Source organism: Poecilia mexicana, unplaced genomic scaffold (genome assembly GCF_051168715.1).
Source record: "Poecilia mexicana isolate PSO_F unplaced genomic scaffold, ASM5116871v1 scaffold_16, whole genome shotgun sequence".
Taxonomy (NCBI): Eukaryota; Metazoa; Chordata; class Actinopteri; order Cyprinodontiformes; family Poeciliidae; genus Poecilia; species Poecilia mexicana.
Genome location: NW_028263385.1, coordinates 1881088 through 1908015, shown reverse-complemented (window position 1 = coordinate 1908015; position 26928 = coordinate 1881088). Strand labels below are relative to the sequence as shown.

The window sequence follows — 26928 nt, the reverse complement described above, 5'->3', positions numbered from 1 at the left end:
AACATAACCCCAGTATTTCATTATAAAAATGATTTTGTACCAAGTTGAAGGGTCAGGAGGGCCTGGTCTCCAGAAGGACATTTCAGGCATCAGAATCACTGGTCCATTGCAGGACAACCATGTCCATACCTAAGGATGGTTTAGAGAGGCCAAACAAACAGTTGTGTTTTTGGACTGTGGGAGGAAGCCAGAGTACCCAGAGAGAGCCCTCTATCCACAGGGAGAACATGGAGACTCCATGCAGAAAGAAGGGAATTGAACCCAGGACCTTCTTGCTGCAAGGCAGCAGCTCTACCAACTGCACCACTGTGCAGCCTGGCTTCTCTATAGGAATTTTTCTTTTGTAAATTTTGAAATTCAGAAAACTAACTGGGCTGATTGTTTCATGATTATTTTCTGTCAAACCATCTCGTGTTTTCAACAGAACCATTGAATTTGCGGTTAGAATCTGAATCTTGATGTATTTCTCATGCTACACCAGGTGGCTTCTGATTGGTTAATCTGTTCTTCAGACCATTTTGATTGAGTTGGGATTTACACTTTAACTCGAAATTACTCACTAGACTCTCAGATTTACATTTCAGATTCTTTGTATTCAATTTGTGTTTCTGACACTCATCAGTTGTACCGCTAACATCTGGAAGAAACTATCACGTTTTATCAAAATGATCCTGTTGTAACGCGGTGCTGATCACAAACTGCTTCCGTAGAGTCACAAGCATCACAGCTGTGAAGCTTTCTGCCCTCAGCATCCTTCATCCTCCAGGCAGCAGCAGGAAACACTTTGGCTTCAGTTCCTGCATACAGATGAAGACCTTTTGGTTCACAGAAACAGAAACAGTGACGCTCGTCTCCATCTGAACAGCTTTGATCACCTGCAGATGGATTTACCTGAAACATCTGCGTGAAAGAAGCAGCTTGTTGAAGGTAAGCGCTGCGGAGTTTCCTCCACCTGTTTCTGATCTCCTCACATCGTCCTGAACTTTTAGTCGGTTTGTTTGCTTAAAACAGTTTTTATCCGCTGATGTTTTTCTGATGCTGCAGTGACGCTGAAGCCGATCCGCTCGGTTCTTCAGTAAAGGGACATTTCACCGTATTTAAGGGATTTCAGCCATCATCGATCGGCTGTAAATTAAACTACTTTCTGAAACCCAGAGCTAATAATCACCAAATGCTTAATGTTCTCACCTGATCTGAGATCACATTAGATCACATTACATCCATTACTTCGGTCGGTTAAAGCTTCCAAATATACAACATGTTATTTGAAGCTTTGATTTATTCTTGTCTGAAACAGAAAAATGAATTTTATTTAGTGCATTTTGTCGTTTCTATTTGTTCAAAACATTTGTATTTAGCTTAAGCATTATAAGAGCTTGTGTTCATTCATTTAGTTAAATATCTTTAAAACAATCGAGGTGACCAGTGTAAGTGCTGGTGTCACTTCCTGGATAAATGCGGAAACGGAGCACGAGACAGGGTTGAGTAATTTAAGTTTGATTTTGCAGAGCTTGTGAAATATAAAGCTGACATGCAGGATTAGTTCATTTTCTCATGAAATGCTTGTAGAACATTACAGATGGAGCCTGCTTTGGTTTTGCAGGTGAGCAGGGATGAAAGGGAGATGAAGGTGGAGGAGATGGCAGACATGTTGAAGTGAAAGAGAAAACTCAGAGGAAGGAAAACATTTGGTGAGACTAAAACACACTTCATGGAAATGAGACAAAATCTCAGGCAGAAGGTACTGTAAGTTTACTAAAATCTTTGTTTTGACATTCAGCTGATTGAAACTCGGAGGGCAGAACCTTCTGGCAATCAGAAGGTTGCAGGTTTCACTCCTGCAGCTGCAGGTCAGGATCTGTGGCTGGTTTGATGTAACTGGTCATGAAAGCGAGTTGAGTGGTGGGAAAGCAGCATGTTGGTGCTTCATGCTGTCCTGCAGCTCACAGGATGCAGCTGTTTTGATCATAAAATGTAAAAAGCTCTCCCTCTTCCCTGCTGCTGTTTCACATCACAGCTGTCAGAGGGCTGCAGCTTATGGTGATGTTGTGTTCAAGGAAGTTTTTATTGGGGGAATTCATGTTTCCTGTAGTCATGTAATCTGTTTGTGTTGTAAAATGTCAGTAAATGACTGAATTTACTGACATCATCATCAAGTTTTATTGAAAAATGATGACAGAACAACAGAAAGTTGTGTGAAAATCTCCCTGCTGTTTACAGAGAAACCAGTTGATGCCTAAAGAAATCAGAACGATCTCTGAAGTAACACAAGAAACTCAAAGGGTTTAATTCATCCCTTACTGCCCACTTATCACAAACCACAGTTTGGTTTTGATTTGTTCACTGAAATATTCAGTAAAATTGAACAAATAAAGTCCAGTTTGCAGCAGGTTGTTCAGTTCTTCACTCTGTTACCAAAACATTTCATAAAGTTTAGGACAAAGATGTGATGGGAAGACATTTATGAGCAGATTTCATTCTGTATGTCAGTCATTTCTGACAGCTTTCAGGTTTTGGGTCGCTGTTCTGTTGTTGGATCCATAAATGATGTCTGAGGTCTGCAGCAGGTTTCATCACAGGTTCTCTCTGCTGCAGCAATTCAAGGTTCCTGTTTCCTTCAACGCATCAAACAAACCAGCAGTCGAACCCAAACGTCCTCCAGGTTTCACTGAGGGAACGATTTACTGAAGAGAGTCACGTTTTGCAGGTCCTGCTTCAGGCCAGGGGATGTTCTCCAAGTAGTCAACCAGTAATGAAGGTTTATCGTCTGAAGATTCACTCTTTTCTTTCATAATATAAAAACCATTCCAGGTAAACTTACCTGAGTACAAAATGCAGCTTTCAAATAACAACAAATCCACGGCAGCCAGTCAGGCCTGTGATGTGATCAAGTTTAGTGATTATATGAACGGCACCAATCCTCAGAGAGATATCGTTAAAACAGATGTGATGTTTCTAGAAAGCCAGAAGTTTTTCATCTTCCTGCTCTCAGAAAAGCTTCTTCTTGTTTCTCCAGGCAGAAACGATGACGACTAAAGAGCTGCTGGTAGAAACCCTGGATCAGCTGAGTGCAGGAGACTTCTGGGACTTCAAGCTGTTCATGGTGGCAGAGAAGTTTTTACCGCCCGACTCACGGAGGGAGCTGGAGGCAGCAAACACTGAGGCTGTGGCGGAGCTGATGATGAGGATGTGCAGAGGAAGGTGTGTGGAGGAGACCAGGAAGATTTTACTGAAGATGAGGCGTCAGGACCTGCTGCACAGACTGGCAGGGGTCAGAGGTCAGGAAGCCCCGAAGACTTTCTGCAATTTCTTTGTGATTCTGAATTATTTTTGGTGTTTCTTAATAAAAGGCTTAAAAATATTTTCTATGTTTCTATTTTAGAGAATCCATCTTTAATCCAGAGAGTAAGTTACGTCACTTCAGCCCCATCAACACATTTCACTTATGGAAGATAGAAATATTCTCACACTGAAAAACACAGTAAAAAATGATGAAATATGCTGATTTTAACCATTTCATTTAGATCACATAATAAACACATGACTTTGTAAACAGAATGGCTGACAGAGGCCAGAAGTTCAGTTTTACAAAGCAAAACAAGAAAAATGCAAATAAAACAATGTGCAGTTCTGTAAAACGTATGCAGCTGTTTTTAATACCACTGATATTAATAATACTAAGTGTGTTATTTCCTTGCGTCTCTCTGACTCGCCCAGGTGGGAGTGATGGCGTCGGATTTGGAGCTGCTGATGGAAACGCTGTCGGCTCTGAGCGGCGGCGGCTTGAGGGAGTTCTGGGAGCGGTACCTGCTGCTAGAACCTTCTGCCCTGGCGCCGCCGAGGACCGACCCGGAGATCGCAGCGATCTCATTGGTTCAGAGTCACGGCAAACAGTCTGTGGACGTCACCAGGAGGATTTTAGTGGACATCAACCAGAACCATCTGGTCCAGAGTCTGCTGGACTGCAGGCCCAGAAACAGAAGTAAGAGAATAAAAGTGAGACGAGTTAAATCATTTCATTCTGATCTCTGTGAAGCTGCTTCTCCTGTTTCTGTGATTTTCTCCCAACCAGAACCGCCTGATGACCGTCGGTCGGCGCTGATCCACAAAGTGAGTGAAATCCTGTCTGGGCCTTGATGCTTGTTTAGATGCTAATGGGTCGGATACTTACAGAAGATCAAAGGTGACCGACCGGCTCCTGTGACTGAAAACAAGCCAGGATCACCACACCTCCTCTACCGTGTCATTTCAGCCAAACATTTGGCTTCGGTCCAGAAATCTGGTCCTTCATTCATGTGCAGCACTATTTGGTGCTGCCATCTTGTTTCTGGAGAGAAGAGCGTTTCTCCTTCAATCCTTCCAATCAGTCAGACTAGTTCAGTGACCTGACCTTTAACCTTTAAGCTGCTAACTTAAGATGAATTTTAGATTTTTCCTGACAGCAGATAATTAGTGAATTTGATTTTTCTGGTACAGTTTTGCCAGAATTACTGCTGAATAAATAAACATGACCAAAGTTAACTGGTTGTACGAACGCTGAGCTGCTGGCTGAAAAAAATCTGTTTCAATGATTATTGTTAAATGTTTACAAGGTCAGATAGTTACAGTTTAGAGAAATGTTGATTAGCTGTTGCTTCTTAAAGACATTTATCATGTAAGGAAAACAGTTAACTGTCATTTCTTTATCATTTTCCAGGCAGCAACGATGGCAGCTGTGAAAGAGATTCTGTTGGAAACTCTGATGGATTTGAATCATTTAGATCTGGGAAATTTCAAGATATTCCTGAACTTTGAGTCCTTCCAGAACAAGTTTCCACAAATCTCATGGAGCGATCTGAAAAAGTCAAACTGTAAAAATATGGTGGATCTGCTGATGGGCTCATATGGCCAGCAGTGTCTGGAGGTGACCAGGCAGGTTCTGATGGACATGAACAGAACCGACCTGTTGGAGAAGCTGCCAGAGAAAAGCTGTGGAGTCGAAGGTGAGATGAGAAATCACACCAACGGCTTTTCATCCACACCGACAGGAGGCTGCGCTCGTCTAACAGCCTTTTCCTCATTTTTACACAAAACAAACCACAAAACATCTGAATGGGATCCACAGAGATCTGGTTTATGAGTCAAACAAAAGAGGAAAAATAAACCTTTCTTCTCAGTCTGAAGTTAAATCAGAGCGAACGTCTGTGGTTTCAGGTCAGTTAGAATCACTAAATGATTTCTATCTGCTAAACGCCATGGCAACGAGACAAACAATATGTCAGATTTGTTTATTAACCAGCTGTCAGCATTATTTTATCATGTAGGCTTTTAGTTCAGAGTGTGAACAAAATGTTTCTGTGCATCTATGAAGCTACAGGTGCACAGAAACATCCGTAGCTGTCATAGCTGTAGGCCAGGGGAGTCCAGGGTCGGTCCTGGAGGCCCGGCATCCTCACGTTTCAGTTCTCTCCCTGCTGGTAGTAACGACCTTCTCAGCAGGTCAATGTTCCTCTGAGGCCTCTAACGAGCCACCATTTGATCCAGCTGCGTTAAACCAGGGAGAGACTAAGACATGCAGGATGCCGGGCCTCCAGGACCCACTTTGGGCTCCCCTGCTATAGGCTAATAGCTATTACCTGGTACATTACTGGTAATGTAACCTGTTACAGTAACTCTGGCATAAATGAGCCTGAACTTTAAAACATCCCGTCTGCTGGTTGGTTGGACATATTCTGGTTCTTCTGTTTTAGTCAGAAACTTTATTTTTCCTCCAGTTGGTCGTCAATAGAAACTACATTAATTATCATCAAATCTTTTTTCCCTCAGAGAAACTTTCTGTGGAGGAACTTTGGCCCGGACTGATCGACAAAGTGAGTCATGTGGAAGACGACTCTCACTAAATGCATGTTGGTTTAAAATGGGTTTAATGTGAGACGTTGCTACGTTACACATTGTGTTGGTTTTCCTCTCTGCTGCAGTCAGAGGGGCCCAAAGCCTGAGGGCCACTTACGGCAGTTTTTGGGCCCCGGTTCTTAAGCCACCGTTGTTCAGGATCTTCAGATGAAGAGACATCTGGAATCAAAACGTATCAAAATGTTGGAGCAAAATTCAGCTGTTTTTGCAGAATATTTTCTTTTTGACACCAGGTTGAAGCCATGGAGTCGGTCATCGAGCTGCTGCTGGAAACTGTGGGTGATCTCAGTGAAGAGGAGCAGATGTTCTTCATCACGCTGTTGGGTCAGAGTCAGCGTGACGTTGCAGACAGACTGCTGGCCGTCAAGGAGCTGCTGCCCGCTGTGCTTGTGATGGTGCAGATGTTCGGCCAGCGGTCTGTGCAGATGACCAGGGAGGTTTTAAAACGGATGAGGAGGGCAGATCTGCTTCCAGACATTTCAGCATCCAGAAGACCACAAGCAAGTAAGGCAGTAAAGATTAAACCTTAAAAATGTTGGTCAGTCGTCTGCTTTGGTCTGACGTCTGAAGCTCTGCGTGGTTTTCTCTCAGAGAAACTCCCAGCGGACCAGAGAAGCTCTGCTGCTCTACAGAAAGTGAGGAACGTCTGTTTTCCTGCTCAGCTTTTGTTACACAAACGGTTCTTTTCTCTTGTTAGAGATATTGATGAGATTCTGTTGCTTTAAAGACAGGAGGACTTCATACGAACTGCTGTGTGTGATTATATCTCAATACATTATAATGAGCACATTTGTGCTGATGTTTTGTTGCAGGTGGCTCTGATTGCAGCTTTCAAGCAGCTTCTCACAGAAATCCTGAGTGATTTGAAGAAACAGGAGCTGGAGGACTTCAAGAAGTCGCTGCGCTCCACCCTCAGCCTCTCTGGGAAAAACCTCTGGTACCCTTCGATGAGGCTGAGATTTGGACCGTTTGTCCCAAACGTTGCGAATGAGATGGTGGAGGAGCTGGGCCTGCAGTCTGTGGAGGTTTCCATGGAGATTTTAATGGACATAAACAGGAGCGACCTGGCAGAGCGGCTCCTGGAGACCAGCTCCGGTCTTAAAGGTAATTCAGACAAATCTGGATCCTGCAGTCTGAACGGCCTCAGGTCTTCTTAGGATGAGAGAACATCTGTCCTGATGTTTTAATCTGGAAACACTCAGGCAGAGAGGAGTTCACCTCAAACCCAAACACCCAAACACAACATGCAGGAATGGAACTGGACTTTTAGAGAAACTGACCGACTCAGCAGAACCAAACGCAGCAGTTCGTCTGGACCTCTCTGGCAAACTGAAGACAACAAGGTTAACATTTTGGACAGGCAGAGTGAGAGCCATCTTTGTGACACTGGACTGGAGCAGAGGAAGTGGCTTCATCGTTCTTACACCGACACTCATCACCCAGCTGGCAGAAACTCCAGCTGGAGACGTTGGTCCTAACAGCCCATGCTGTCGTTGTTGGGGACTTTTAGGATCGTCAGCGTCAACGACACTCACAGGGAACTGAAGTGGGTAGAAAATGGCCTCCTTAGTGACCTCTACCAGTGTGATAGTTTCTGATTACAACTTAAAAGCCTGATGCTTTCAACTCCTGACCTGAAGAAGTCTCTGGGACGAGACTCCAGTTTCCTCCAACTAAAACTCCAACAACTCCTGGAAGATCCTGAGCTGAATCTCCTTCACCAGACTTTCATCTTGTTTGAGTTCATCTGGTTTGTCCGACACGTTTCTCAGTTTCTCCTCTTCGTTGTGCTCAGCCATCCCATTTCATTGGTCTCCAACGGTTACCTCTGGTTACCTGTTCAGCTGAACTGCTGTCTGATGCAAAGAAGCCCAGAGAGTCTGCAGGTCAGACAAACCGTCCCACACCGGCACGTCCGTCCCCCTCCGTCCCTTCTTCAGCACATAAGTCACCCAACCTTGATAGGATGTCCTCATGGTGGGACGTCCTGTCCCCATGGTGGGACGTCCTGTCCTCATGGTGGGACGTCCTGTCCCCATGGTGGGACGTCCTGTCCTCATGGTGGGACGTCCTGTCCACATGCTGGGACGTCCTGCCCCCATGGTGGGACGTCCTGCCCCCATGGTGGGACGTCCTGCCCCCATGGTGGGACGTCCTGTCCACATGCTGGGACATCCTGTCCACATGGTGGGACGTCCTGTCCTCATGGTGGGACGTCCTGCCCCCATGGTGGGACGTCCTGTCCACATGCTGGGACGTCCTGTCCACATGGTGGGACGTCCTGCCCCCATGGTGGGACGTCCTGTCCACATGGTGGGACGTCCTGTCCTCATGGTGGGACGTCCTGTCCCCATGGTGGGACATCCTGTCCCCATGGTGGGACGTCCTGCTCCTCTTAAAGCGACAGGAACCAAGGCTTGACCACCAGGCTGGAAAGCTTTTCCTCAGGTCTCCAGGGTCTCCAGGTTTCTCTTTTCTGAGCAAATAAAATGATTTTTTGTTCTCTTCAAACATAAAAGTTTTGATTAGTTCTTAATGTGGCAATTCTCTAAAAATGAAAGAAATGTCTAAAACAATTCCTGCAACAATATTTTTAATGAAGTCTCAGCATCAGCCTCCAATGTTTTATTGCTGGAAATGTTTCATGGTTTTCTTGTTGTTCTTCATTTCAAATGAATTCAAGGTCTTACAGAACATTATGTTTTACATTTCTTCAGGAAAGGTGTCCATAGATGAATATCAGAGAGTGACCATGCTAAACACAGTAAGTGAAGCATTCTGTGATCCTTTTTGTTAGAGAACAAAGTGGAGCAGGAGTTATGATTGGCAGAGTTAAACTTCACCTGGAGAAATGAGCAGGTCGGCTTGTATCCAGTAGATCCAAACCGTGAACTGGGACCAAGGAAACGGAGATGAAACAGGAACACAGCTCTCTCACAAATCTGACCTAAAGTTTCCCAGTTTACAGAAAGATGATGCAAATAAAACTTCCTGTCATGATCCTGGGAAATGATTCAAGGTCTTTAAATGTTTCAGGTTCCAGGAAAGATGGCCGTGAGAAGCACTCTTCTGAAGATGATGATGGAGTTGGGCCACAGCGATGTCTGGAGGTTCAAACGCTTGCTGCAGTTCACATGTTTCCAGAAAAGCCTCCCAGAACTCCCAGTCAGCGTGCTGTGGCCCATGAACTGGACCGGCAGGGCGGCGGATCCGGGACTGGAGGGACCGGCAGACCTGGTGGATCAGATGGTGAAGAGACTAGGAGGGGAGTCTGTGGGTGTGGCCCAGGAGGTTCTGATGGACATGAACAGAACTGATGTGGTTCAGAAGCTGGCCGGGATCAGGTCCGGATCAACAGGTTGGACTTTACAGGGAAGAATTATCAGCATGTTTAAAAAGTCACAGATTTTCAAATGTTCCTCTTGTCCTTTTCCCTCAGAGGAGTTTCAGTCGCTGTTGTTCCAGAAAGTAAGTACAGCTGCATCATTTCATATCTTCAGGTCTATGCACCTAAAAATGAGTCTAGAAAAGTCCAAAACATCTTCAGAGGGTCAAACTTCTGGAAAAACTTAAAGCCAGCAGTCAGTCGGTCCAAACTGCAGCTCAATAAAACCGTTTAAGCTGAACCATGTAGACCATAAACCGAACCCAGTGATGGTTCTGAGCAGCGACTGCAACTCTAGAAACGAATAAATCTTCCCACGTTGGACTCAGACAGCTGAACCCTTTAAACCAGAGACTGGACCTGTTCTTCAGTTGGTTCTGCAGGGCAGGACACCATTTGAGAGAATCTGATGGAGACTCCAAGCTTTTTGAGGAAGGTTCAGGTCTCGGATCCTGATGTTTGAGCAGACAGCCAGTGTTTGGTTCTGTTAATTAAAGCCAAACATATTGACTTTAGTCTCAATACCCCAGAGGACATTGCTACAGTAGTCTCTACAGGCAGAGAAGGCCTGTGTGTTCCCTCTCTTTTCTAACTATCATACATTTTAAGTTGCCTCACTAAGGTGACTAACATTCTCATAATATTCTCATTTGTTCAGACATGATTTCCAACAAACAAATGATCTGTTTCACTCCTCAGGAAGCAAGTCTAACGGCAATTATGGAGAAACTTCTAGAAACATTTGAAGATTTAGGTGAAGCAAAGTTTGAACATTTTCAGAGAGTCGTACAGAAGAGTTTGTCCAGGAAAGCCGGGAGAGGAACCGTCACTATGGAGACGGGAAGGAAGCTGAAGGTGGCAGAGCTGATGTTGGAGCAGTTTGATGAGCAGACGTTAGACATGGCGGCGCTGGTTTTAAAGAAGATTCATCGCTCTGATCTGGTGCAGAAGATCTCAGGAAACATCCCAGCAGGTCCGTCAGGTGAGTCAGTTTTCTGACGACGATGGATCACTGACGTCTCTTCAGCCAGTCATGTTTAAGTCTTTCTCCTTTGTTCAGTTACTGTACAATGAAACCAGAATGCTTTCGTTTTTCCTGTACAATTTTAGCAAACTGGAGATTCTGTAAAACATCGACCCTCAAGTAAAATTAGATACATGAGATTAAATAATCTTGTTTCTCCAGCAGGACCTTCACGGGTCGCCAAGGGTCGTGAAGAAAAGGTAGTTTCTCAGTATTTGATTTGTGATATTTACATTTTATTTATTAGCTCCTCTGTGAGAACAGTGTCTGGTCTGCATCCTGCAGCTGGACTCCAGCTGCTGGACTGAACTGGTACCAGAGGTGAACCAGACAGAATCTCCAACCTACAGGTGAAGCAGCATCAGGCCTGCTGCTCAGGAAACACCAGACTTCAAGTAAACGTTTTCCCAACGTCATTTCAGCCTCCAGAGTGAAGCTGGACTCTTTGAGTGCAGCGTCTCTGGTCTGCGCTGGTTCTGCTCCGAACGGGTCGTCTTCAGGTACCGGTTCTGCTCCTGGGACGGACACCTGGAGAGGATGGAGAGCAGAGGATACCGGCCTGCTGGTCCTTTACTGGACATCAGTCTGATTACTGGGAGGATGACGGAGGTGTTCCTGCCTCACTGGATCTGTGTCGGTAGGAGAACATGATGGTACCAAACCTTTTAACACCGTTGACCCAGAACTTTTCCTGCTCTTTGCGTTTCCTTCAGACGACGTCCGTAAACCTTTGGAGCAGTTTGCTGTCCTCCACATGGACGACTGTGGAGACGCTGTGGAGAAAGTCTCTGAGGTCTCACCGTCACACGTCAAACTGGCTGAACCCGTTTTCTCTCCCAGAGCGGTTCTGATGAGAACCGGCTTTCCTGTGAAGGTCTACTGCAACATGTTGCTCTATCGGACCAACACGGCTTTCCTCACGCTGCATGTTTACCTCATCCCACGCGACCCGGCCTTACAGCAGGTTATTATGGGTCTAACAGAACCAGCTTCACGGGTCAGAAATATCAGAACTTCATCTTGGTTTCATTCACAGGCAATGGACCAGAAAGAATCTTCTTATGGGTACAAAGTGATCCAAAAGCCCGACCCGGAGAAGTCCCTGAAAATGAACGATTACTTCTTCCTCACATCAGACCTGGAGGCTGCAGAAGTTTCTCCTAAAGTAGGTTTGAAACGGTTTCAATGTTCATGTTTTGCATCCAGTTTACTGCAGGTTCCCATCAGATTGGCCCCGTTTCTCACATTAACATCACTGCATGCAGTAAAGGTAGCTGATGATACCAGAACATGAGTTCAGGCAGGAAAGCATTTGGTGTTAAATGGTTTCAGATGGGCTGCACAGCCTGTGCATGTGTGGGCTTTCTCCGGGTACTCCGGTTTCCTCCCACAGTCCAAAAACATGACTGTCAGGTTAATTGGCCTCTCCAAATTGCCCCTAGGTGTGAGTGTGTGTGTGCATGGTTGTTTGTCCTGTGTGTTTCTGTGTTGCCCTGCGACAGACTGGCGACCTGTCCAGGGTGACCCCGCCTCTCACCCGGAACGTTAGCTGGAGAGGCACCAGCACCCCTCCCGACCCCACTAAGGTGTAAAGGTGTAAAGAAAATGGATGGATGGTTTCAGATGAGAAGCCATTGAGGCGATGCTGCACTGAGCCGGTTCTCCTGTCTGCTTTCAGACGGGAATTAAACTCCGATATCCAAGAGGAAAACCAAATTTCTTTGAGGTTTATGTTGAAAATGCAAACAGAAACTTCAGTCTGACACTCAGACCCGACAGAGAGGACCAGCCGGTTTGGGAGTGTTCTGTTCGAAAAGGTCCGGTTCACATTCATTTTTATTCATTCAGAACAAAAGGCTCTTTAGGGAAACTAACTGTTTCTTAGCAGCTTTGCCTCATTATGAGGAACAAATGCATCTGATTGGTTGGTTTTATTCCCGTTTCAGATGAGTATCAAAGCAGTGGCCAAGCACAAGGTAAGACAAACTGATGTGGTGTTCAAAAGTATTCATACACAGCAAATTTGGAAGTGTTAATTCAACTCCTAGAGAGCTGAATTCAACACTTTGAAAGTGTCTATATTGGTCCACTCTTGATTGTATTAAAATGACACTTATGAAAGTGTTATTTGTGATGGAGTTGAATCAACACAGTAAAAAAATGGACTGAACTTATATAGTGCTTTTCCAGTAATTTTGACCACTCAAAGCGCTTTACACTAGAGTCACATTCACACACCAATACACAAATCAGTTAAGTGCCTTGCCCAGGGGCACATCAACATGTGGCAGGAGGAAGCTGGAATCAAACCTACAACCCTCCGATCACAAGACGACTACTCTACCCACAGAGCCACGGTCGGCCAACTCAGTAGTTGAAATTTAAAACACATCAGTGTTGATTTACCTGACACTAGTGTGTAGTGTCAAAAGTTAACACTATAAATGTTAATTTAACAAAGAATAATGTTAAGTATAGAACATAGAAATCTGAGATTTAAAATACTACTGGTAAGATGGTTAAGCACAGCCTACATATAGTCCTCAACATGGCTGTCGCAGGTTTACTTCTACTGCACGTCTTCCCCTTCTCTCATTACCCACTTTTCTGTCAATTCACTATCAAATAAAGGCCACAAGGGCCAATAAAACCTTTTTTTCCTCAGAAAATACCACTGGTAGTCAATAATCCCCAAATTCATTTTAAAAGACATTAGATGCCACTTGAATCTATAAAAACACCAACACAAGCTGCAGCATATAATCTACTTTTATTTCAAAACATCAAACAGCACTGCCAGCAATTTACAACAAAGGTCATATATTCATGGTACTTTGCACTGAAGGTGAAGTGTGCTGTGAAAGTTCATCAAAAGCAGCCATGGATGGTCTTGTGATCAATGATGGTGAAGTGTCCTTGGTGCTGCTCTTGTTTTCACCAACATGCAGGTGGAAGGGCTGTCTTGATTCCACAGTAAGGAGAAAGTCTTCAACACTGGCTCTAATCTTTGACAAAATGCTAAGACAACAAATAATTATTAATATATAGCAAACAAACAAATAAACGTACGTTAAGCAAACTATGTATATGAATAGATACTCTTCTGCAAATGGAAAATTAATGCATCCATAAAAAATAGTCAAAAACATTATTATTTTAACATGGAACTTACCTTGTTATGATTCAGACAAGAAGCCATATTGCTGCCTCCGCTCCAGGCCAGACACGTGACGTCACAGATACGTTGCAATTATGGGAGGAGCTGTCTGGTGTTGATTTCTAATCAACAAAAGACCGAATTGCTTTTATTTAACTCTCTGGAATAACACCAACTCTTTAGGGAAACTAACACTCATGTTGTTGAATTAACACTGTATTTTAACATACAACACCATCACTGAAAATCTAACACTTTTGAATTTGCTGTGTACCCCATAGCAACCACAGAGTTGTGTAAAGTAGAGGGGAAGTACAGACGGTCTGTAATATTTTTGTCCAAATAAAAGTCTGAAAGGTTTTTCTCCTCAGAGATACAGAGTGTGGATGAACATCTGGCTGCAATGATACAAAGAGTGAGTAAACATTTTTCTAACATTACACAGCACTTTGAGCAAGGAACTGTTAAAGATCTTGTAAATCTTTAGGCAGCGACCATCACATCAGATAAGGAGATGCTTTTAAACCTGATGAACGACCTGAAACAAGAGGAGCTGAAAGGCTTCAAATGGTTCCTGAAGAACAGGGATGTGAGCTCAGGCTTCCCACAGATCCCAGTGACTCTCCTGGATGAGGCCGATGCCTCAGACCTGGTGGACCTGATGATGAAGACCTACAGCCACAGGGCTGTGGAGCTCACCAAGGACATTTTTAAGCAAATTAACAGGAATGATCTGGTGGAGATGTTTCCAGGCACCAGCTGTAAGAGGAAGTGTAAGAACTTCTGAATTTAATTTAAATAACTGGTTTCCATATGCTGACCCCAGATTAGTTCAATATAATGAGAAATGTTAGCTGCAGGTTTGTATTAAGGAGATGAGATGAGCCACTTTAGCTCTTTGGTCAGAACTAATCATTCCTACGATGTCGGAACAGAATTCTTTGCAGAAAGACTCCAGGCCAGGAATCGAACCCAGGACCTTCTTGCTGCAACAGTGCTACCACTGAGCAGCCATACTTTAACTAACACAGTTCAGACTCAGTTCAGACTCAGTTCAGATTCAGTTCAGACTCAGTTCAGATTCAGTTCATACTCAGTTCAGACTCAGTTCAGATTCAGTTCAGACTCAGTTCGGACTCAGTTCGGACTCAGTTCAGACTCGATTCAGATTCAGTGCCGACTCGATTCAGTTCAGACTCAGTTAAGATACAGTTCAGATACAGTTCAGACTCAGTTCAGACTCAGTTCAGATTCAGTTCATACTCAGTTCAGATACAGTTCAGACTCAGTTCGGACTCAGTTCAGACTCGATTCAGATTCAGTGCCGACTCGATTCAGTTCAGACTCAGTTAAGATACAGTTCAGATACAGTTCAGACTCAGTTCGGACTCAGTTCAGACTCGATTCAGATTCAGTGCCGACTCGATTCAGTTCAGATTCAGTTCAGATACAGTTCAGACTCGGTTCAGACTCGGTTCAGATTCAGTTCGGACTGAGTTCAGACTGAGTTCAGACTGAGTTCAGACTGAGTTCAGACTCAGTTCAGACTCAGTTCAGACTCAGTTCAGACTCAGTTCAGACTCAGTTCAGACTCGATTCAGATTCAGTGCCGACTCGATTCAGTTCAGACTCAGTTCAGACTCAGTTCAGACTCAGTTCAGACTCAGTTCAGACTCAGTTCAGACTCGATTCAGATTCAGTGCAGACTCGATTCAGTTCAGACTCAGTTAAGATACAGTTCAGACTCAGTTCAGACTCAGTTCAGACTCAGTTCAGACTCAGTTCAGACTCGAGTAGGATTCAGTGCCGACTCGATTCAGTTCACACTCAGTTCAGATTCAGTTCAGATTCAGTTCAGACTCGATTCAGGTTCAGTGCCGACTCGATTCAGTTCAGACTCAGTTAAGATACAGTTCAGACTCAGTTCAGATTCAGTTCAGACTCGATTCAGATTCAGTGCAGACTCGATTCAGTTCAGACTCAGTTAAGATACAGTTCAGACTCAGTTCAGACTCAGTTCAGACTCGAGTAGGATTCAGTGCCGACTCGATTCAGTTCAGACTCAGTTCAGATTCAGTTCAGACTCGATTCAGATTCAGTGCCGACTCGATTCAGTTCAGACTCAGTTCAGACTCAGTTCAGACTCAGTTCAGACTCAGTTCAGACTCAGTTCAGACTCGATTCAGATTCAGTGCAGACTCGATTCAGTTCAGACTCAGTTAAGATACAGTTCAGACTCAGTTCAGACTCAGTTCAGACTCGATTCAGATTCAGTGCAGACTCGATTCAGTTCAGACTCAGTTAAGATACAGTTCAGACTCAGTTAAGATACAGTTCAGACTCAGTTCAGACTCAGTTCAGACTCAGTTCAGACTCAGTTCAGACTCGAGTAGGATTCAGTGCCGACTCGATTCAGTTCACACTCAGTTCAGATTCAGTTCAGATTCAGTTCAGACTCGATTCAGGTTCAGTGCCGACTCGATTCAGTTCAGACTCAGTTAAGATACAGTTCAGACTCAGTTCAGATTCAGTTCAGACTCGATTCAGATTCAGTGCAGACTCGATTCAGTTCAGACTCAGTTAAGATACAGTTCAGACTCAGTTCAGACTCAGTTCAGACTCGAGTAGGATTCAGTGCCGACTCGATTCAGTTCAGACTCAGTTCAGATTCAGTTCAGATTCAGTTCAGACTCGATTCAGGTTCAGTGCCGACTCGATTCAGTTCAGACTCAGTTAAGATACAGTTCAGACTCGGTTCAGACTCGGTTCAGACTCGGTTCAGACTCGGTTCTGGTTATCGTGACGTTGTTGATCCTCTGACTGACAAACAGAAAAATCTTTTCCAACCAAAGTGGTCAGGACTTCTGTTAACACCTGTTGTTGAGTTGCTGTTTTTTTTATTAACAGATATATTGTTGTAAACTGAACTGGACATTTCAGTTCCTGGTGGTTCTGGAGGTTCTGCTCCAACATGGGTCCAGTTGAAAAGTTGCTCTAATGTTCTGACAACCATCATTCATGCCATGCACATTTTGTTCCTGCTGCTTTTTATCTGGACCGACCCTGCAAGGAAAATGGGTTTAGATTACAACTGGATGAAATAAATCATTAAAATATAGAAAACTTTGACTTGACCTGAAGACAAAACAAGAACATTTCCTCTTTCTGCTCCACTTCTCTGTTACTGGAGGATCACTTCATTCACGTTCTCTTGAACACATTTTAGTTCATTTCTCGTGTCAGTGACTCGCATCGTTCCTCAGATTTATATCTGATCGTCTAAACCTCGATGATCTCATCAGACCCGACCTGCTTGGAGTTCATCTGCTTTTCCTTCCTGGAGAATTAAAATCCCCAGATCGATGTGCATGACATCTACATGTGACCAAAGCTGAATAAAATGACTATTTAAATCTGAGGTTTTTTTCATCTTTCTTTATTTCTGCTACTTTATTATAAGAAACTAAATATGGTTCATTTGAATAATTTAAGTTAAAATATTGGGTTTGATGTTCATTGAGTTGAATGACCATCCATGGAGTCACATTTTCACGCAGCTTCATGTTTGCTCCAGTTGTTTTTGTGAGCAGAACTGCTGCTGTAGCTGATGAGCAGTAATTCAGCTGCAGCTAGAGGTGGAGACCCGCAGCAGAGCTCAGTTTGGAGGGCAGCAGGTGGGAGGCTGAGCCGGCTGTGATCAGCTGTTCTGTTACAGGAGGAGAGGATGAGGTCAGGGGTCAGAGGTGAGTCCAGTGATCAGCTGAGCTCCTCTGTCTGAGCCAACCGAGACGCTCCTGCACTCGGACCCCATTGGGTTTTGTCACCAGACTGGCAGCGAAGTGGTCTTTAAAAAACTTCATGAACTCTTTATCAGGTTTTAATAGAATGTTTGATAACTGCAGTGGTTCTGGAGGGGAAACCTGACCTGACCTGCCATACTGAGTTCCTCTTAAAAGACTATAAAGTCCTTGAGTAAATAAAGATTATTCTTTTTATAAGTTGAATGAATCCTGCGCATTATTCTCTGCCTCATAATGACTACAGTATAAAGATCTGTAGGCAGTTTTAATGGGATTTTAATAAAGATTTAGGTTACATGTTATGTCCTGTAATTGATTTGTAACAAAAACTTAATTGAAGGAAATAAAATCAAGTTTTCCTTCATCAGATTCATCAGTTTTCAAATGAAGTTTGAAAACTTGGTGTTTTTTATTGAAGCTTTCATGTTTTTATAGCTTCTTGTCCTGAAATATCATCTGCAGATGTTTTCAATAAAGCTTACCAAAAAAACGTGTTGCGTTGTTTCCCGCCTCCCAGCATAGACTCCTCCCTGGTTTTGGTTCGGGTTCGGTTCCAGCAGCTTCATCTTCCACAGAAATGCCTCGCAGCATTAAGCAGCTTCTAGCTGAAACCCTGGAGGACCTGACCCAGAACAACCTGGACAAGTTTGTCTTCCAGCTGCTGGACCGCAGCGAGGAGCCGCGGGTCAGACGCTGCAGGGTGGAGGGGAAGAGCCGCCTGGACATCGTGGATGTTCTGGTCTCCACCTTCACGGAGGACAAGGCTGTGGATGTGACCGCGGAGATCCTGAGGAGCATCGGCTGCAACCATCAGGCGGAGACACTCGGTGAGTTCAGCTGGAGCTGAGGAGACAGTTTGTCTCTGCGCCGACGAGCTTTTAGATTTAGAAACGAGTTCAAGTTCAGAGGAAACAAGGAGACAAACTGCAGACCTGAGATTAATGAAATAAATTCTGATTTGTTTGCATTTTACTTATTTAATTCAATTAACTTTTGACTTATTTGTTACCGACAGAAAACAAAATTTAACTTATTTCACGCGAAGATTTAAACGAAACTATTTTAAGTCCTGATGATCATCAGCGCCCACTAGTGTCTGTTTTAGTTACTGCATCGTGATGGAGTTAGTAATGATGAAAAATGTTGTTTTACAATCAGGACAGAATAAAATGTTTTACCAGGTTCCTAAAGTATTTCAATCTGACATAAAATAAATAAATAAATAAAAATCAACTGGACTGAAATTATCAGCAACTTCTGCAGAATTTCCATTCAGGTGGAACAAACAGATTTTCACTGATATGACAAGTTTTACATGAAAGTTTCTGATCTGTTTTATAGTGAAGGAGAAACTGAGAAGATGACAGGCAGCTCGTTTTAACGGTGAGTGGCTCTGAAACATGTTTCATTCATAACGACTCTCAAAGTGTTTCTATAGAAACCAGATGGTTGTGTTGCAGGAGCAGCAGATGATGGAGATGAAATCAAAGTTTCTGCAGAAACCAGAGGAAGTTCAGCTGCAGAATGGAAATGAATGACTCATTTTTAGTTTTAATTTAAAATCATAAAGTGTAATGAATTTATTTTTTACTGTGTTTTTATCCAACTGCTGGAGATGAATAAATGTTTTGGTCTGGAATAATGTGATTCTGGTGCTGGGAACTTTGTTTAAATGAAAATAAAAGTGGATGAGATGCAAACATCTGATTGCTTTTTTTTCTACAAACATTTTGTTTGCTAAACCTGCTGTTTTTTATTTATTTATTTATTTTGTTACTTATTTCCTGTTGCAGCCTGAAAACGTCCCACTCACTGAACCAAGTGAAGAATCGCAGCTTTAAACATGGCTGCTGTTCTCAGGCTGAGCTGTAGAGTAAATCTCAGTCAGGCTCCTGCTGTGTAAAAATGTTTTGTTCCTCCTCACAGAAAAATGTGACTCGTCCCGTCTGTAACTATACAACATTCAGAGGAGGAAGGAGTTCAAAGAAATTCTACAATTTCAAACAGTAAATATGAAATGTTTTCTAATGCCCCATCCTACAACCTGAGCATTTCTTGTAAAGCTGCTGGCTGTAGATGAAATGACCTTTGACCTGAGCCAGTTTTCCAGGATCCGTCCTGCAGATGCCTGAAGATCAGCAGCTGGAACAGGTTTGATCAGTGGAAGGTCAGGTTCATCAGAAGGGTGTGTGTGTGTGTGTGTGTGTGTGTGTGAAGGCGGTGTAGCTGAGTGTGTGTCAGATGTTTATGTCTGGACTGATGAAAGATGGTTTTTTCAGCTGCCAGGTATTTTTTCTCCTGACGGAATCGGTTGGTAAAAAGCTGATTGTTCACCTTCCAACATTTCATTTGCTTGTAGTCGGTTTTTATTTTTGGCCGTCTTGCAGGTTTTAACATCTTAGTTTGCAGTCAAACATTTTTCATCTTGTTTAAAGAGTAAAGGTTGAGGTTCTGCTGCTTCCACTGAGGAAGTCCAGAAGAGCCTGGATTCTGCTCATCCAGCTCAGTGGGGACAAACGAGGCGGTCGTCTGCTTCGAGATGGAAACAATATTGTATTTTGAAAGAATCACATTAGTGGAATAAGCTGATAGAAAATAATAGCAGGAGTTTCTGTTCATGGTTCAGCTTGTAGAACATGATGTACATTTCCTGTAAAGCTGCTGATCACGTGACCTCACATTGGAAAACACACGTTCTTCCCTTTTCTCAACCTCTGACCTCTGGTTTACACACCGATTACTGAGCATGCTCCATGCCAGAGATCGATGTGACTGTAAATGTTCAAACATCCAGCTGCTCTGCAGGCGGAGCCTGTTCAAGTTCAGACTGAGCAGCTCAGTCTGCACATGCAGGCCCTGCTGGGTGTGTTAGTTACATGTTCACAACTAATCTGAGGGGAAGCCATCATGGTGCCTTCAGGGACCTGCTGGAAAACTGGCGGGTTTTAAAATTAGAAAAAGGAGCCAGCGGCACATCCAGAAACACGATCATGTATTACTCATGTATAAAACATCTGCAGGCTAGAAATGTACCATTTTAATGAATATTAGGAAGTTAATGTCGAAACTGCATTTTCCCACAACACCGAAACGCGTCACGTCAACAGCGGAAAAGTGTCAGAATCTGACCGGAGATCAGGCCCGTCGCAGCACATCTGGATCATTCTGTGAGAAATGCCTCCAAAAACGGCCAAAAAGCTTTTATGTAACAAACTGGACGATCTGTCCGCCGAAAACTTTAAGAGGTTCCGAACGGAACTGGTGGACCGGAAGGACGGCGTCAGGATGATCCAGGTGGAGGGTAAAGACGTCCTGGAGGTTTCAGAGGTGATGGTCAACGTTTACACGGAGAGAAACGCTCTGAAGGTGGCGGAGGAAATCCTCAGAGAGATCCGCTGCAAGCAGGACGCGGACGAACTGGGTAAATATCCTCTGGGTCTGGATCCATCTACCTTCTACACGGAGATCAAACATTCAGATGGTTTTATACTCAGAATGCAACATGTTGGATCGTTTCCTCTGTGATTCATCAGAGAAAAACCAAACCAGCGCGCCTCTTTTTTACTTTCACTTTCGACTCCTGCTGACCCAGATCAGACCAGCTTCCTTCTTTTGGCTCCAACTCAGTAACCCGATGCGCAAAAACTAAAAATTGGGCTTGAATTTCAGTTCAGTCTTTTCTTTTCTCACTTGGAGGGAATTTGAGAAACTGAGCAGTTTAGTTCTGACTTCCTGGAAGCTTTAGGCTCGGTTTAGTTCTGGATCGGTGCTGATCCAAACTGCTGCCGCTCTCAGGATTCATGCGCTAAAGTAGCGCATTTTGACAGCTCTGTCTGTCGGAGCTGCCCTGTACCTGGCTCTGCGGGAGATTCTCCCATAAGTGGCTCCTGGGAGCCAAACATCATGGAGGCCCCCAGGCCTCTGGGTGAAACCATCCAGGAACATCCGGTACATTTAAATAGGATATAAATAGATATGATTTAATATGAACACATTTTACACTGAAACTTTATGGAAATAAAAGGACAAAAGGCACACACACACACACACACACACACACACTGTGGTTAAAATGATGCCTCTGGCCAGAAGAAAGAATTTGTTTTTGTTCTTATTCACTGATTTTGAATTTTTATTGTTTGCAGCTGAAGAGGCTAAAAAAGCAGGTTTGTGTTCCTCTGATGGATCCAGTGATGGTGAGTTATTTTTTCTTTTAAACACCAGAAACAAAAACCGAGTCAGAGATCGTGTGCAGGTCGTTGTTTGGGTTTTCCGTTTCAACATAAAACTAGAAAACATGAAGCTACGCGGTAATGTTGGAGCATAAGTTACTTTAAATCACATCAACTTTATTTTGAAGATAGAAATAATTTACAGAATGAACAGCAGCAATCATTTTCCACAGGGAGGAGAAGATCTGCGTTTTTCTGTTTTTCAGTGGTAAAATGTGTTTTGGGTGAAATAAATCGCTTCTGTTGTCGTTGCTGTTCAGACACGTGGTGCTGAAAACACACCGATACTTTTACCTGATAACATGAAGAACCTGGAGGTTTAACAGCAGCTGCTCCGGCCAACGCGACCTTTTGACCTCAGTCATTCACCTCAGAAGACAAAACTTAATTTAACTAGAGAAACGTTTTTAAAAACAAAATGACTCCAAAATACACAAGTTTTGATTTTATGAACAACATTTATGAATAAAGATTTTACTTGTTCAATCAACATGTTGGAGAAATCTAACAAACATAATCTGCTGCGGATGTCAGAGGTTTTATTTTCGGTGCAGCGCCTCAAAGGCCTCAGCCTCCTGTCTGTTGGTTACTCTGCTCTAAATTCGCCATTTCTAGATTTCATTTTCTGTGCAGCCTTATGTTGTTTAGAGTCCAGCTAAGATCATGCTAATAAATAATAAATCATAACTTATATTCTCTTAATCACCAGAAATGCCTTTGGATTATCTCCACAGAGCAGAACTCAGTTAGAACATAAATAACCTCTAAAGAACTAATTTGTTTTTCCAGTTTTGATAACCACTTATGTCATAGTTAAATGTTTCATAATGAAACCTTTTGATCTGCAGTCGTGTTAGTTCCTGCGTAGCTCCAATCCTCTCTGAGCCGCAGCTGGACGGACGAAGTTCAGCTCATATGTTCATTTATTGGCAATTTCAAACAAACAGCAGGAATGAGTTAGAAACAAACTGTAAATGTTAATTACATTAACATTTAATGACAGCAGAGAGAAAATGCATCTTGTTGGACTAACAGCATTAAACTCTTTACTGCTTGATTTTATGTGAGATATTACAATCATAATAACAGGCAGCTAAAATGAAGCCATATTTACATATTTGTACCGTAAAATTACATGCGAACGTAAATAAGAAGCATCTTCATTTAAAATGTGTTGTGGAAGCAGGAAGCTGCAGGGCTGTGATCGGACAACGAGCTTCATAAACTAATTAGTTTTATTACTGAATAAATTACTTTCTATTAAAGTGAAGTCCGGATAGCGAGACTGAATGATCTGCTGTTGCTCAACACTGCCACCACGTGGTTTACATTCTGTACTGCAGCCTGTCAAATTATTCACATTTAGCTGAACAAACAAAACAGATTGTAAAAATGTTAGTATTTCAATGTAAAAAAGAAAATGTGACAAAATAATTTAGAACAAAAAAGGCATCAAGTTTTTTTCACTTTTTGCTTAATTTGCAAATATTAAACTAATGTGAGGTTTGTACTCTCATACAAACCTCGATGCAGCTTCAAAATAAAACACACAGCACAGAATATGTCCTGAAGAAAATCATCCATACTTTATATATGACAGAAATTATTTGTAGAGTTAAGGTCGAGATCCACTTCTTCCCGTTTTCTGGATCAATTTTTCCAGCCAAACTTCACTAACTCCAGTCTGCAGTCAGACATTTTACAGATTTCACTTGACGTGTTTTAAATGAGGTTCAGTCAAAGTAAATCTCAGTGGTTGGTGTCTGATCTGATCTTCAGGCTCCAGCAGTCAGAGGGATTCTAGTTGGAGAACCAGAACCGATCGGGTCGGCCTGTTGACACCTAATAAGAACATTGTAGAGAGAAATTTAAAACAAGTTAAAGTCAGAAATGTTTCTACATCTCCGCACATCCAGGAGGCAGCTCTGCTCATAATCACAGCAGCAGTGATGTTTGTTTCTGCTCCAGATTTTCATCCCTGTGATCCGCGTCAGGCAGGAAAAACCCAGCTTTATGTTTGTACTTCCTGTTGTTCCTCTGCTGGTCATAAACCTGCAGATAAACGAAGCAGATCCAGAACTCATAGAGCAAAATACTGTAATGATCGTTAGCTTCCCTCCTGATTGGTTCGTTAGCTTCCCTCCTGATTGGTTCGTTAGCTTCCCTCCTGATTGGTTCGTTAGCTTCCCTCCTGATTGGTTCGTTAGCTTCCCTCCTGATTGGTTCGTTAGCTTCCCTCCTGATTGGTTCGTTAGCTTCCCTCCTGATTGGTTCGTTAGCTTCCCTCCTGATTGGTTCGCTAGCTTCCCTCCTGATTGGTTCGTTAGCTTCCCTCCTGATTGGTTCGTTAGCTTCCCTCCTGATTGGTTCGTTAGCTTCCCTCCTGATTGGTTCGCTAGCTTCCCTCCTGATTGGTTCGTTAGCTTCCCTCCTGATTGGTTCGTTAGCTTCCCTCCTGATTGGTTCGTTAGCTTCCCTCCTGATTGGTTCGTTAGGTTCCCTCCTGATTGGTTCGCTAGCTTCCCTCCTGATTGGTTCGCTAGCTTCCCTCCTGATTGGTTCGCTAGCTTCCCTCCTGATTGGTTCGTTAGCTTCCCTCCTGATTGGTTCGTTAGCTTCCCTCCTGATTGGTTCGCTAGCTTCCCTCCTGATTGGTTCGCTAGCTTCCCTCCTGATTGGTTCGCTAGCTTCCCTCCTGATTGGTTCGTTAGCTTCCCTCCTGATTGGTTCGTTAGCTTCCCTCCTGATTGGTTCGCTAGCTTCCCTCTTGATTGGTTCGCTAGCTTCCCTCCTGATTGGTTCGTTAGCTTCCCTCCTGATTGGTTCGTTAGGTTCCCTCCTGATTGGTTCGTTAGCTTCCCTCCTGATTGGTTCGTTAGGTTCCCTCCTGATTGGTTCGTTAGCTTCCCTCCTGATTGGTTTGTTAGCTTCCCTCCTGATTGGTTCGTTAGCTTCCCTCCTGATTGGTTTGCTAGCTTCCCTCCTGATTGGTTCGTTAGCTTCCCTCCTGATTGGTTCGTTAGGTTCCCTCCTGATTGGTTCGTTAGCTTCCCTCCTGATTGGTTCGTTAGGTTCCCTCCTGATTGGTTCGTTAGCTTCCCTCCTGATTGGTTTGTTAGGTTCCCTCCTGATTGGTTCGTTAGCTTCCCTCCTCAGTGCGGATTTCTGCCTGATTCTCTGAACCTGGATGCTGACTGCTGCAGGTGGAACCTGCTGGCTCTACTTTCTGAACTCAGTTACATGAGACTGACGGCGTTGGATGAAACAGCTTCATAAGTTTTACTCTTTCTGCACCTTTGACTCCTTTAAGATGATTTATTTTGCTGTAGATCAACGTTAGCCTTCATATTCCACCTCCCAGAAAAAAACATCTCCAACATTCACTTTGCTGCCTGGATAAAAGTGAGGAGCTGCAGAGTCACAAGCTAAACAGACTCAGCAGGGGGAATAAAACTATAACTGCACATCATCTGAATATCAGAATGAAATGAAAGTTTAGTTTAAATCTTGTGCAGAGACTAAACATTTCCTGTTTTCTCTCCTCAGAGGAACACTTTGTGGACAGACACAGGGACGAGCTGATCCAGAGAGTCACCACCGTTCCGTCCATTTTGGACAAACTCTTAAAAGCCAAAGTTATCCAAGCTGAAACCTATGATGAGATCATGTCGCTGCGGCCGACCCAGGCCCAGATGAGGAGGCTGTACAGAGACATAGGAGGAGGCGGCAGGAGCGCAAAGGATCTGTTCCTCCAAATCCTGAAGGACCAGCAACGATTTCTCATCGATGATCTGATGAAAAATTAAATCCTGGAGGAAAATGAAATCTATTTTACACAGAATGAAAAGAAACACATTAAAACCACTTTTAATCTAAAAGAATAAAGAGTTGCTTCATTTGTTTCTGTGAGTTTTACTGAGAAGCTCTGCAGGAGAAGCAAACCTGTCACGACAAAATCGAATTCAAATAAGTTCAGCTGTTTATCAATAACTTCTTCTAAAGATGCAAATAGTTTATGTGTAAATATTTCATGTGTGCCGTCTTAAGCTTGTTGTCGTCTCTTTACGTTTCCTCTGCTGAGGACACTGAACTCATCTGGATTCAATTCATATTTTAGCTGATGGATCCAGTTTGGACTCATTTTGTGAGAACTGTGGCAGATCAGAGGTTTCTGCTGACCTTCATCATCATCATCACTGAAGGTCCCACATGCTGAGAGCAGTTCAGGCCCAGACCATGACTCCACCACCACCATGTTTAACACCTCATCTCTGCTCCAGATTCTTTTCTCCAGAACCTTCCGTCCTCTTAAACATTTTTTCTAAATCCAAACATTCATGTTTGAAGCTGAAAGTTTCACCCTGCAGTGAGAGAAGCAGAAATCCTCCAGCACTGGATCATTTGCTCTGGGTGTTTTCCTCATCCTGAGGTTGCAGCGTTGCTCTGATGCTTCCACTTTGGTTTTTCAGTGGTTCAGGTTTTTCTTCATGTTGAAGAATAAACACTAAATATTTGCATCAGAGCTGCAGGATTTCAGGGAAATATAGTTGATAGCTGAAACTATAGCTGAAGATTGTGATATTGATTGTATCTGTCATTATCGTTAGATGTTGTCCCAACCCCCATTAGCATTTAGCATCTCAGTTACCATGGAGACACACCAGGTGTCACCAGGTGAGTCCATGCGACTGTTCATGTCAGAGATGTGCAGAGCATGAATGGTTGACACATGAAATATTATTTCCTGCCAAATATGGCATCCATGCATTAATTTTTAGTTAGTTTAGATAAAAGCAATAATGACAACATTTCTTGTAGTTTTTTGCAGTAATTTTCAGCACCTGCAGAAAGACAGTCATGTCAGGGATCCTTTTGTTTAAGCCACAAACTATATGTACATTTTATTTTTGTCTTTTTCCATCAATATCAGGAAAATACATCAATCCTTCTTAATGTAAACATCTATTATGTTTCTTTATGTTATGAAGCACTTTAAACAGCCGTTGTACTGAAATGATAATGTTGTGGTTTTAGTGTTTTACCCTATAATAAAAAAATGCAAGGAAATAGTGATCAATCAATCAAGTTTATCTGTACCACACATTTCAGTAACAAAGTAATTCAAAGTGCTTCACATCATAAAAACAGAATAAAAAGTTATAAAAGCATCATGAAGTTAAAGGAAGTGTTCTTCTCACTGTGTTTACTGCGTAACACCGTCTCAGGTCAAACTGTGTGACACTGTTTGTGTTTCCAGATCTGAACATTTTCCCAGAAGATCTTCAAGAATCACTGAACCAAAAACTGTCATGAGGAAAGTTTGACTAAACGATGGATGTGAGCGGATGCTTCAAAACTTCACACTTCGTACCACAAGCCTCAACTGTCCAGGACAAAAAACAATAACTGTATTTAAAACCTTATAACTGTTCTGGATG

The 26928-nt window shown here is 43.1% G+C and overlaps 2 protein-coding genes across 2 annotated transcripts; both read left to right on the top strand.

Annotated features, from left to right (window-relative positions):
- The first annotated feature begins 617 nt into the window (after positions 1–617).
- Positions 618–16876, top strand: LOC106920438 (uncharacterized). The gene is made up of 24 exons (XM_088013660.1): positions 618–927; positions 1604–1691; positions 3017–3278; positions 3383–3405; positions 3718–3982; positions 4073–4110; positions 4697–4982; positions 5806–5849; positions 6126–6396; positions 6484–6527; positions 6705–6996; positions 8610–8656; positions 8929–9250; positions 9332–9360; positions 9977–10259; positions 10467–10501; positions 10587–10651; positions 10724–10938; positions 11015–11265; positions 11338–11466; positions 11980–12118; positions 12248–12277; positions 13830–13873; positions 13946–16876. The coding sequence occupies exons 3-24, from the start codon at positions 3026–3028 to the stop codon at positions 14243–14245; spliced, it is 3405 nt and encodes a 1134-aa protein (XP_087869786.1). The 5' UTR covers positions 618–927; positions 1604–1691; positions 3017–3025; the 3' UTR covers positions 14246–16876.
- An 896-nt stretch (positions 16877–17772) lies between these two features.
- Positions 17773–25375, top strand: LOC106920436 (apoptosis-associated speck-like protein containing a CARD). The gene is made up of 4 exons (XM_014991443.2): positions 17773–18085; positions 20431–20679; positions 21404–21454; positions 25037–25375. Exons 1-4 carry the CDS (start codon positions 17836–17838, stop codon positions 25294–25296), a joined length of 810 nt encoding a protein of 269 aa, XP_014846929.2. The 5' UTR covers positions 17773–17835; the 3' UTR covers positions 25297–25375.
- Positions 25376–26928: the final 1553 nt, after the last annotated feature.

Bases quoted from the DNA above. Each gene is read 5' to 3' on its own strand.
- LOC106920436 (XM_014991443.2), top strand. From the start codon at position 17,836: ATGCCTCGCAGCATTAAGCAGCTTCTAGCTGAAACCCTGGAGGACCTG. The intron at 18,086-20,430 runs GTGAGTTCAGCT...TCATTCTGTGAG, and splicing joins CCATCAGGCGGAGACACTCG to AAATGCCTCCAAAAACGGCC. The intron at 20,680-21,403 runs GTAAATATCCTC...TATTGTTTGCAG, and splicing joins GCAGGACGCGGACGAACTGG to CTGAAGAGGCTAAAAAAGCA.
- LOC106920438 (XM_088013660.1), top strand. From the start codon at position 3,026: ATGACGACTAAAGAGCTGCTGGTAGAAACCCTGGATCAGCTGAGTGCA. The intron at 9,361-9,976 runs GTAAGTACAGCT...TTCACTCCTCAG, and splicing joins AGTCGCTGTTGTTCCAGAAA to GAAGCAAGTCTAACGGCAAT. The intron at 12,278-13,829 runs GTAAGACAAACT...TTTTCTCCTCAG, and splicing joins AAGCAGTGGCCAAGCACAAG to AGATACAGAGTGTGGATGAA.